This window comes from Limulus polyphemus, unplaced genomic scaffold, assembly GCF_000517525.1.
Source record: "Limulus polyphemus unplaced genomic scaffold, Limulus_polyphemus-2.1.2 Scaffold127, whole genome shotgun sequence".
NCBI classification, from domain to species: domain Eukaryota; kingdom Metazoa; phylum Arthropoda; class Merostomata; order Xiphosura; family Limulidae; genus Limulus; species Limulus polyphemus.
The window spans coordinates 679737-692970 of record NW_013665737.1 but is presented as its reverse complement, the minus strand read 5'-3'; the positions used below and the strand labels follow the sequence as shown (position 1 = coordinate 692970).

Sequence of the window (13234 nt, the reverse complement as noted above, 5' to 3'; positions counted from 1 at the left end):
CACCCCCACGGCTGAAAGGGCGAGCATGTTTGGTGTGACGGGGATTCGAACCCGCGACCCTCAGATTGCGAGTCGAGCGCCCTAACCACCTGGCCATGCTGGGCCACTTCTGATACAATCCATTCCATGTCGGCTGTGATTGTGATATAACTTGCTGATTTTCGAATTAAAATAATTTTAATGTAACGTACTGAGACCTGTAGTTTTATATAATTGTGCATATATTGCATTCTTCTGGATAAACGACGAAAGCATGCAATTCATTTGAAGTTAAGTTTAAATATCATACTCACAACCCCTAATATTTTCTTTGATCGAACATCGGTTCAACTAAAATATTTGAATCGTTCTAAAGTAAATTGTTGGAATCAGATACTTTGTTTTCTTTTGCAGGGCTGGAAATTTCTAACTTCCACAAAGATTATGATCTTAGTGTCAAGAAAAAGCTTTAGTTCGACTTGGTGGAAATATTCTCCTTTTCATCATGGTGTAGCGCTGATATTAGCTATATGTGTCATCACCCTTGGCCTAGGACGGAGCATTCCTTTGGAGCGATCTGAAGAAAACCCTTTAGTGCATACTAACAAAGGTTTAATCAGAGGAAAAACTACAAGAACTGTTACTGGGAATCTGGTCGATGTCTACTGGGGCATTCCGTACGCAAAGCCACCCGTTGGGGAGTATAGGTTTCGACACCCTAAGCCTATCGACCCATGGTATGACGTTTTTAATGCCACCCAGAAACCTCACACTTGTTTTCAAATCAGTGATACTTTTTTTGGCAACTTTTCTGGTTCAAAAATGTGGAATCCCAACACTCCACTTAGTGAAGATTGTTTGAAGTTGAATGTTTGGGTGCCTCATATCAAGCCTAAAAAAGCTGCTGTGATGGTGTGGATCTTTGGTGGTGGTTACTACAGTGGGACATCTACACTAAATGTATATGACGCCAAAATATTATCTACTGAAGAACAAGTGATAGTGGTGTCGATGAATTACAGAGTGGCGTCTTTGGGGTTTTTGTTTCTCGATCGGCCAGATGTACCCGGAAATGCCGGTTTGTTTGACCAGCTAATGGCCTTGGAATGGGTCCATGACAACATTGCTGCCTTTGGAGGTGACCCAGAAAACATCACGTTATTTGGGGAGAGTGCTGGTGCTGTTAGTGTAGGCCTTCACTTGTTATCTCCACTTAGTAGAAACCTTTTCAATCGTGGTATTCTACAAAGTGGTTCAGCAACATCTCCATGGGCTATACTTGATCATGAGGAGTCCATAAAACGTGGCCTACGTCTTGCTGAGGCTCTCAAGTGTCCACATGATCCAAATGAATTGGAAGCTGTAGTAAACTGTCTTCGAAACGCGGATCCAATGGATCTTATCATGAACGAATCAGGTAATTTAGGCGTAATTGATTTTCCCTTTGTCCCAGTTGTAGATGGTGCTTTCATTGACGAACATCCGTCGATTTCACTCACTACCAAGAACTTTAAGAAGACCAATGTCTTAATGGGTAGCAATTCAGAGGAAGGTACGTACTGGATCATTTACTACTTGACAGAATTGTTTAAAAAGGAAGAAGACGTATATCTTACAAGAAAAGATTTTGTTGATTCGATCAAGGAGTTGAATCCTTATATTGGAGACATTGCCCAAAAAGCTATTATCTTTCAATACACTGACTGGCTAAATCCAAATAGTTCCATCCATCTTCGAGATGCAATAGATAAAATTGTGGGAGATTACCACTTTACTTGCAGTGTGAACGATTTTGCCCATCATTTTGCCAAAGCTGGAAGCAATGTCTATATGTACTACTTTACCCACCGCTCTTCTATCAATCCTTGGCCAAGGTGGACGGGTGTCATGCATGGCGACGAAATCCCATTTGTCTTTGGTGAACCTCTCAACCCAACATATAGATATACGAGTAAGGAAATAATGTTATCCAGGAAAATTATGAGATATTGGGCCAACTTTGCTAAAACGGGGTAAGTCAAAAATAAAAAGATTGAGGTTTCTAATAAATAAGCAATAAAACTGTTATTATTAAGCAACAAAAATATTCTTTCCGAATCAAGAAACGTTGTTCATTCTTATTACGTAACAAAATGTTGACCATCAAGAAACGTTGTTCATTTTTATTACGTAACAAAATGTTGACCATCAAGAAACGTTGTTCATTCTTATTACATAACAAAATGTTGACCATCAAGAAACGTTGTTCATTCTTATTACATAACAAAATGTTGACCATCAAGAAACGTTGTTCATTCTTATTACGTAACAAAATGTTGACCATCAAGAAACGTTATTCATTCTTATTACGTAAAAAATGTTGACCAGATTTCTTTTTAAATTTTACTATTAGATAGTAACATATATACTATAAAATTTCAATTACCAATAATCTTACAAAAAAAAACTAGCTGCAGTTATGATGACGTGATAAAGTGTTTGTTATCTTTATTTTCGAAAACTAAATATTAACGTTGCATCTCTGTTATTTTAAGAATAAAAGTTTTCAAAGTTTAAAGACTATAAAATTGATGTCACAATTTTGAACTTTTTGCCGAAATCACCTGTGAAGAATTCTACCTAATTCTGTACCAACTAGCTTATCATTTATAATTTACACACATATGTATGTAAAGTCCCCAGTGTACAGTTATAAATGTGCATCATCATCATCATCATCCTCGAATTCGCATTCTGATTAGCAAAGATGAGAAAACTAAACAAGAAACAGTTTCTACCAAAATTAAACTAGCTTTTAAAACAAGAGAAACGATTCATAAAATTGACAAAATAATGCACAAAATCGAACTCCAACTTCTATCCCCATCCCCCTCTAATTTTAATAATACCGAATCCTTCTGGTTAGTTAATTAAACCGCTATTGTATACGATGCTCATTTCTTTCTTTTTTTTGTTCTGTGTCGATGATATCACATTTTAAGTATTTTAGTCTTGTCCAATTTATGTGAAGGATATTTAAATTTGTTCCCTCGCAAATATATAAGCATATTGTAAGGCCCAACCTTGCTATGTCATATCTATAAATTCACTTCCTATATCCTCTTATCGCCCATGGATCATTCATAGGTCATAGGTCTCTGGAGCCTGAAAAAAAGAAGCAATTAAGAAATAAAACCTAGACATTTTTCTAAGTTTTGTGAAAAAGAGAAAACAAAATCCGAAAATTATTTATGAATTTGTTCTTATCATATAAGATATCAGCAAGATTCAGCCTTAACTTCATAAGTTTTGTTCGGGCGAGAACTGGCATGATTATTTAATTATATAAATCAATTCTTAGATATAGTATTAATTCACAGACAAGACCTAAAACTGGAATAATCCTCATTGAAAATCAACGGTGGACAAGAAAGTGTGTTTTGATTTCTCTGTATCTTCCAGTTTTTATAATTTAAAAAAAAAGAAGAAGAATATTGTACATAGAATGCTTTGTCATCCTCAACAGTTAAAATTCGGGTGATAATCACTGAAGGTTTAGCCTGCTGTAGCATGTTTTACAAGATGAATACGTATCATACATACTTAGAAACATCCTCTTAGTTCATGTGTTAGTTACCGTCAAATATTTTTATCTCAGGCATATTCGTATAATCCAATATTTTCTTTATCCAATTAAATATTTTATTCTTCCACAAATTCTACAAATTCCTTAAACTTGAATATTCAAAAAATATCAGTTTAACTATAAATTATTTCATGAGTAGAAAGCTGGTAAATCCTATCACCTATCATATTCCACACTGAAGCTTTTGAGCCGTTGAGTTTTTGTTCAGTTTTAGCATTTTAATTAAATGTAATGACTCTATCTATTTATCCTTGTGACATTTGCTAAGCCTACTTGATCTGCATATTGACTCTGGATAGTGTCAATGAATAACTTTCATAATATTAAACATTTCCTTTACGTTCAAAGATTTTATAGCTTATCGCTTTTGAAAGATTTGAATTATAAGTGAATTTGAAGTGAAAGATTGCTAAAGCTTCATATCTGTTATTATTCTGTCATAAATTTTTCTTTTCCCACACAATAAAACAAAATACATATAATGTGATATTATGCATTTATTTAACAGAGTATTATAAGTTCCAATGAAGATGAAAGTATCTAGATAAACATATGTGATTTTGTAACGCTTTACATTAGTTAAATATGTTGTTAATATGTCTAATGCAGACAGTTAGTTAGTAAAATGATCATAAAAATTAATTACATCACACACTAGATTCGGGCCTCAGCCTCACAATACTCAAGCTAACAGTAGAATAGATAAGACAACAGTTAGCTAACTAATTCACCGAAAACATTAAAAAATCTCTCTGGAACTCTCAGTTAAATCAGTCGTTGGTCGGTTTAAGAATGTGCAACTGAAAATGATTTAAACTTTAGAATAAACTAACCTACATCAATTACATTCTCAGCAATCCAAACATGGAGAATTTTGAACCAAAGAATGAAACTTACTGGGTCATCCACACCAGCGGCGGAAAAGAATATTTGACTCTTGACTTGCAGCCTTTTGAAATTAACAGAGGACCCCGTGCAGAGTACTGTGCCTTTTGGCATCACTACCTACCTCAGCTAGTCAAACGAACGGGTAAAGATATTTTTATAATAGAAAATAATATGTGAGTTAGTTTGTACAACTCTCAAAAATTATTTTTTTACACAAAGTCATTATCAAATAGGTCATTTCCTATTTCCATTTATCAAATTTGTCTGTTTTTTTTTGTTTGCGTGTTTGTGTTAATTATAGTTCAAGTACTTTTTTGAAAAAGGTAGATTAAACTTGGTTGAACAGTACGCCTTTAAGATATCTTCTACTGACGAGAATTTGTATGACCTGGAGACAGTTTCAAGATCACAGACTGAAAATAATGTATCCATGTAATTGTAAATATGAAATGGTAACATTCCGATGTCAACCATGCGGTCCGGTAGATTCATTGAACAATTTTTCGTGTGACAAAACCCAGCATTTGAAACTGATATTTGTGCAACGATCTCTATACAATCAATATATATATCACGAGAAGTGTTATGCGTAAATACCTGCATGTTACATCGTAGTTGAGTTTACTCAAACTCCAGACCAATACAGTATTGGTCTATGGGCTTTGGTACAGACAAGAAAGTAGGGCGGTTTAAAAGTCAAATCTTAGACCAAACGTTAATTGAGTTTTTGTTTGTTTGTTTATTTGAAGTTATGCACAAAGCTACACAATGGGCTATCTGTGCTCTGCCCACCACGGGTATCGAAACCCGGATTCTAGCGTTGTAAGTCCGCAGACATACCGCTGTGCCACTGGGGGGCTAATTGGGTTTATGAAAACATGATTGAATATAATTTTTTTAATGTCATAGACTTTGAAAGCAATTCGGGTTTTCCGTTTATACTTAAGTGATCTTGTCTGTAATTTAACTAGTAATAGATTAAACCTAAACTTGTTTAGCTTAGTATGGGAAATCACTAATAACGTTAGTTAATATTAGGCTTTTAAGTAACTTAGACCTATTTGGCTTTTCATTGTTGTTCAGATGGGCACTTAAGATACTTCAGCTGACTGCTGCTAACTGGTTATTGCTTGACAGTAATTAATGGATTTCGAATTTACGTCTAACAGTAACTCTCCACAAAATTATCTGGAAAACCAAATTACTTGGATTACTTTCATTACTTTGTAAAGATGGGAATTTGCAATACCAAAATGAAGACTAATTTATTCCGTCCACGTTACCTTATGATAATGCTAAAACCCAATACAAAATCTAATGAATAAGTTTACAAAATTCTTAACTCGAAACATTTTCTAGTAAATGATCGTTCAATAATAAGTCAGTAACCGACGTTATTCATATTTTTGATATATTTAGCCGTCGCCACCTAGCGTTTTATAAGAAAAATTATTTTAGTTAATCAAAAAAAAATGTGTTTGTGGAGGGAGAGAGGGTTTGTCGTTTTAACTGGCATGTAAAAAGCATACAAAAATAATTTATTTCTGTATTCCTTCACGTGAGTAGACTCCTACTTCATATTTTAGTGATGTTTCTGGCAGAGTAGACATAAATTCATACAATGTGTGTGTGTACTTTCTCTGCTGTTTAGGGTCATACGAAGCTTATAGCCCCCCCCCCCAGTGGCACAGCGGTATGTCTGCGGACTTACAACGCTAGAATCCGGGTTTCGATACCCGTGGTGGGCAGAGCACAGATAGCCCATTGTGTAGCTTTATGCTTAACTTCAAACAAACAAACGAGGCTTATATGAGAATTTGTCATTGTTTTCGTATAAGCTGAAATTCACTTAATTAATCGTGACAAATTTTTTTTGTAGAGCAGTTCATTTATTTGTACATGTAAAATAGACTAAACTTGTGAAGTGTCAGTTGATTGCAGAGAACTAGCTACATCATAATTAACCTGCAAGACAAAGTGTCAGACCAAGGATCCTTCCAACTTTCAAAGAGCACAACATTTGGCATAAGTATAGGAAGGGTTTCTTTAACAAAATTCATTTCTTTCACTGGCTAGTTAAAGACATCTTTCATCATTGTCTACGAACAATAGCAAGCGAAAGGGAATATGTCTACCACTAGGCTGCGATCATTAACCACTTTTGACTGACCAAAGGAAAAGTTGATTAGACATGTTTTTAAGTTACTATAGGATCTAGACTATTTCCCAGTTGACCGATTCCTTCAACAATGAGCCGGATTTGACTTTTTTCACTAGTATCAAACGAAAAAGATTACAAAAACTGTCACAAAACAGCTGGAATATAGTCCCAAAACTACTTATCTCATACAAACATAAAAAAGAAAAAGCCTCATTAATACTTAGAGCATAAATTGTGATAGAGCAAGGTCCTAGAGGTGGTATAATGGTGTGGAGCATGCCCTCTTTGTAGAATTGGACCGTATGGTTCAGTTAGAAAGATTAATAACACCCTCAGTGCACTTAAACATTGTTGATGATCATGCCCACCCCAAAGGGAAAAGACAATAATCCAACAAGCCACCGTGCACATATTATATTACTCATATGGCTAGCCAGCTTTTATCAATACCTTCTAGTTAAAGCAAACTAACTACATAAGTTAGAAGTTAAAAAATAACCTAAGAAACATTACAGACAATTTTATATAACAGACCAATTAAACGTATGTAATGCCATAAAACAGTTCACATGAAAGCAAAAACATACAATCATTAGAATGCGTTGATTCATCAGTCGAGTACTATCGTTATTATCGATATTTTTGGCTATAATCCCAATAATATTTCATGAGGAATTGAGCAGTTTAGGAGCTTTAGGCTAGTTCTAAATGCATATACTAAGTTAATGCTAAATAATTATCATCATAGCCTATAATATTAATGAAACGAATAAAAATTATTTGCTCATTTCCTGTTCTGCCATTAATTCCCTGTCCCTAGGAAAGCTATACTCAAGGTTTTATACAATCTTCCCGAAAGCGGCTAATGATCAATGAAAACGCAATAATTGGCCTGAACAATGTAAATCTCTATTACCTTAACATTCGAAATAAACAGCCATGACACGTGTTACTGTTTAGCTGTAAAGTCCTCAGCGTAATGGTACAAATAGTAAAAAAAAACACCTAATGCATGTATGTATATAAAAATAGTTTGCAATTGATATATTTAAAATAATGCAATAAAAAGAAGTTACAGAACATACTATGAACAATTAATCGGAAAACAAGGACAAACCTTCTGCATACACACACACACACAGAGCGAGTGTAACAGACAAGCGGTAGCACTACCTATGCAGGGATGACTCGGATTGTTCATCGAAACAGTATTTTAAATATCTCCTCAATAGGTCACCAGAACTTTACAATACTATACCGTGTTTTCTTTTATAACAATATCTATGTATTGACTGAGTCACAAGTTCTGGGAATGTCTGTAAATATCATAGCAAAAAGTTTGAATTTCTTGTTCTTCTTTCTTCTGCTTCTTTTTTTATTACATGATGGTTCACAAACCAAAACAATGTTGTCAACCAATTTCACTGAGGTGACATAGTTTCAAACGGATTACCCGCTTTTATAAGTATCATTAATAACTAGTAGTTGTTAAAAATAATTATTGTTCTAGTGTAAACGATGTTATTATTTCCCCTTGAAGCTAACACTCTTACACACAGTTGATGTTCCTCTAAAAAGCTAAAGTACAGGGTTAAAGATGAATTACCAGCCAATAATAGATAAACAATAAAGAATACAGTTGTAACCTCATTATATTTAGAACTTTGTTATAAATACAACCTTTCTATGTCTACTGATGAAACACTGCGTTAAAACAAAACAAGTAAAGAAAACTTTCAAAAAAAGAAGTAAATGTAGGGATGGCTGATGTAAAACCTTCAAAAACAATGCAAACAAAATAATAGGGATGGTATTTGCATCATCTCTACGTAATGGCGCAGGTAAGAATTAATATATAGTAATATATATAAAACTATTCAATCACAATTGAGTTTAATTTATCCTATTTTTCTTTGTTAACATTATGTTATACTGTGTGTCTGTGCTATTATGTAGGGATGATAAAAATACCATCCATACTATCTTGTTTGCATTGTTACTTCCTTTTTTTGAAAAGTTTTTCTTTACTTGTATAATTAAGTAGTTTTGGTAAGCTGAATAGTCTTAGGTGTATACAAAGTATTATATGCAGAAGTAACCGCTAGGTAAGGCCCGGCATGGCCAGGTGGTTAGGTCGCTCGACTCGTAATCTGAGGGTCGCGACTTATTTTGCACGTGGCTATTTTTATTTATAACTTAAGGTTTACCTAGAGTTTTTTTTTATCCTGTAAACTCCCAGTGGAGCATAGGGCCGCAACAACACCTCGCCAACGGAAGGTGTTGTTGCAGTTACTTATAGCACGTTGGTTTTTACAGGATGGAGTTGCTAGCCCAACCCTCCCCATTTCTCACCTGGTACTTGGACCAGGCAAAGGCGGAGGTTGGCATGTTTGGTGTGACGGGGATTCGAACGGCTTTCTACTGTCACAAATGTCACATCTTACGTATACTTAGCACCTATTTTACACAAGTATACGTAAGATGTGACATTTGTGACAGTAGAAAGCAGCACCTATTTTACACAAGTATACGTAAGATGTGGCATTTGTGACAGTAGAAAGCAGCACCTATTTTACACGCTTTCCATACCTAATGACAAAGTGTATATACCATATTTTCCACTGTAGAAGTTTCATTCCACAGTAGCTACTTTTGTACAGAATAGGTGTTATATTCTACAGCATTAATATTTGTACATAATTCATGGGTGTTATATTCTATAATATTTGTCTTTGTAACCTATGTTATGTTCAACAGTATTTATATTGGTACAGAACTAATGACTTTTATGATATAAGATAGTTACTTCTGCACATGTGTTGAAGTCCATCTAGGCGCAGGAGAGTAGTACGTAGTATTTCGTAATAGTTATCTCATAATTGTACTTCAATTCACGTACAATATTCTAGAAAACATTGGTACAGAGCAAGTATTATATCATACAATATTATCTCGGTATATGTGCTTTATTCTATAATGGCTACACTGGTACAGAGTAGTGAGTGTTGTATCTTACAACAGTATCTTGGTGCATGCATTAAATTCTGAACACGTTACTTCTATAAAGCTTGGGTAGTATGTATTATATCCTACATTAGTGCCTCGGTACAGTATTTTATTCTTAGATAATTACCTCAATACATAGTCTTATAGTTAATTACGTAGGCATATTCTATTCAGCAGACGTTACGCTAATCTACGGTTTATATTATAAAACATATTTTGACGTAGAATATGTGTTTTACACCACAATAATTGCCTTGGTTCAGAACAAGTATTACATAATATAATAATAATATCTTATTAAGTAAGTTTTTCTTTAACTTGCGATAAAAAACCAAAGTCTTATGAGATTTACTACTTTTGATTTTTACTTTAACACCTATTAAAGAACCACTTTTAGGTTACTTTTATAGGGCTTTATCAACTGTTTATGAAGCATCATTTTACTTTTAGATTAATTAAAACGCTTTAAAATTAAGCTTTACACGCTATTTTACTTTTGGGTTAATTTGAATAGATTTAAAACATGAATGGATGACGTACCATTTTACATTTGAGTTTATTTTCATGGATTATTGATGAGACACTGTTTTACAAACGTCAGAAGTTGCAACAGCTGTCAATAGGAACACTTTCTTTCTTGTTGCTTAATAAACAGCTATCGACAGGAACACTCTCTTTCTTGTTGCTTGATAAACAGCTATCGACAGGAACACTCTCTTTCTTGTTTCTCAATAAACAGCTATCGACAGGAACACTCTCTTTCTTGTTGCTTATAAACAGCTATCGACAGGAACACTCTCTTTCTTGTTTCTCAATAAACAGCTATCGACAGGAACACTCTTTCTTGTTGTTTAATTAACAGTTGTTTATAGTAACACTCTCTTTTTTGTTGCTTAGTAGACAGCTATCAAGAGGAGCACTTTCTTTTTTTATTGCTTAATAAACATTTGTCGATAGGAACATTCTCTTTCTCGTTGCTTAATAAACAGTTGTCGATAGGAATAGTCTTTCTCGTTGCTTAATAAACAGTTTCCGATAGGAATACTCTTCCTCGTTGCTTAATAAACAGTTGCCGATAGGAATACTCTTTCTCGTTGCTTAATTAACAGTTGCCGATAGGAATACTCTTTCTCGTTGCTTAATTAACAGTTGCCGATAGGAATACTCTTTCTCGTTGCTTAATTAACAGTTGCCGATAGGAATACTCTTTCTCGTTGCTTGATAAACAGTTGTCGATAGGAATACTCTTTCTCGTTGCTTTATAAACAGTTGTTGATAGTAGCACTCTCTTTCTTGTTGTTTGATATCTTGATTATAAATTCTAATGGATCTTCTTTCTTATAGCCTCGCTCGTCAAGCAAGAAAAAAAATGCACCAAGAACAAATCAGCCACGAGAGAATTTTCCTGCAGTCTTATTCTTACCAGCTTTATCGCTTGGAGCTTCATACATCAACTGATCCACAGTGTTTAGTAGCCACGCATTTAAAATATAGAATTTCTCCCTAATTTAGTTATTATCTCCGTCTTGCTTCCCTCACACCCATGTTGAAATATTTAAAAGGACTCAGTCTAGTCGACATGTCGGTTCACCATCGAGCATCTTGCATCCGTTACACTCAAGGAATCTCAAGAGCTGAAAGTAATTTTGCGAAATACAATCAAATATGTTATAGTAAAGCCTTGATTTTAGCATAACAGACTTTAAAATATTCTTTCATATATTTGTTCTGTGTGATTACTTTATTTTTTTTCTTATTGCTAAATTTTGATATTAAACCGCTTCATCTTTTTTGATGTAACAGCGGATTTCAAGGTCGATGGGTCGGAATTAAGAAACTTTTGACTTTCTATGAAAGATACGAGAAAATATGATTCGTGAGTAAAAGTTAAACGTTATTTAATTTGTATATGCAACTATTTCAAAATGTATGCCTTCCTTTTTTTAGCAATTTACAGAACGAATATTTGCGTCGGTAAAAATATGCAACTATTATGTCAATTAAATATGAATAGTCGTGAACGTATATTTTCACGATTATCATGTAGCCCAGAGTTGGTACACAAATAGTGTTTTAAGATGGAGAATTCAAACGAGACAAACTTTGAGTAGCCTGAGTGAATGAATTTTAAAGGAAGCAAGCGTGAATTTATTGAGAGTTACAGAAAGTGAAATCAGGGAACTCCGAGGACAAATAATTTTAGTGAGATGAACATGGTGGGTGGATGGGTGATAATCAAAAATATAGGTGGATGTTACATTGAGCATTCAAAATATCCATGTGCTAGAAGTAAATAGTTTAAAAAGACATGCTGAATAGTAAGTTATAAGAAAACCCTGAGGGTTATTTTTACGTTCAATGAATCTGTTTAGTGCAAATGATACATCATCAATACTTTCTACAAACCCTCTTGATGAATAATTACTAGCCACTCTGTTATTTGATTCAAATATTAGCTTATGGTAGAAACAAATCACGCATATCGCAACTTTAAGTAGAATTACTTCATTTCTAAAGATTTACTTGAGATATTATAGTAGGGACATTCAAGGGCTTGAATGAAAGCAGCCTCAGGGGATACACGTGTAAACATTTTCTGGAGACGTACATAAGTCCATGGACTTGGCCTTAAGCAGTATCAGGGGAAAAGCTGTTTACATTTTGCAGGAAATATACATAAACTTGAGCTTAAATAGTCTGGGGAGATTAGCTGTGTCGAAATTTGCAAAAGATAGGAACGTTGAACGTCGCCTTTTTTTAAAAAATAACTTTGCATAAACCTGCAAGATATATAAGTTTAAGACTATCAAAGACTTTAACTTAAGCAGTTTCAGTGGGATAGCTATACAAAAAAAATGAAAAGAAGATACAAACGTAGAAGAGAAAGTAGGACTTCAACATAGGTAGCTTTAAGGGAACAACAATTGAGAAAATTGGCGAGGGAGGATGAATTTTGTAAGTTATTTCTTTCATCTCCCAAGATTAGCTCAAATGGGATATTATTCTCCGTTATTAATCCTCTAAATCAAAAACCATTAGATGATGTGTGCTACGTACGTTTGGGAAACATTGTTTGTCGCACTGGTAACTTACGTGATTGTTTCTGTCATTAAGTTCATCGTTATTAATATTGTTAGCACTGTGTTACAAGTTAAGTTATAATTTATTTTTTGTAAAAGCAAATTTTTGTAATCGTGGTGTATAATTACAAAGTAATACCTTATTGGTACTATATAACTTTCTGTTTACAAGTAGTCTTCACAATGATTAAAAAAACAAATACAAAATTTCATGCAGTTCAAATATAAACGTAAAATAAATCTAAGCGAAACAAACAGCCTTTAATTATATACTGACACATAGATTCTAGTCTATGTTGATATTCATTGCGGTCTTTATTTCTCAAGTGAAATACGGTTCATTGTTTATGATGAACAGTCACCTAGGGGGAGTTATGAAACCTATCAAAAGGCTTAATTTTTTAAATCATCGACGTTTTTTCTGTTTATATTCTATGATACGTAAACAAAAATATGAAGGTTTCGAAATACAGTTTTAGCAGGAAAAATTTGCTC

At 34.0% G+C, this 13234-nt stretch overlaps 1 protein-coding gene across 1 annotated transcript in view; it reads left to right on the top strand.

The window, feature by feature from the left end:
- Nucleotides 1-11745, top strand: part of LOC106473192 (acetylcholinesterase-like) — a 25633-nt gene extending 13888 nt beyond the window's left edge. The window contains exons 2-4 of the mRNA XM_022402663.1: nucleotides 394-1991; nucleotides 4459-4634; nucleotides 11004-11745. Of these exons, the coding sequence (XP_022258371.1) occupies nucleotides 424-1991; nucleotides 4459-4634; nucleotides 11004-11131 (1872 nt within the window). The 5' untranslated portion in view covers nucleotides 394-423 and the 3' untranslated portion in view covers nucleotides 11132-11745. The remainder of the gene's footprint in view (nucleotides 1-393; nucleotides 1992-4458; nucleotides 4635-11003) is intronic.
- Nucleotides 11746-13234: the final 1489 nt, after the last annotated feature.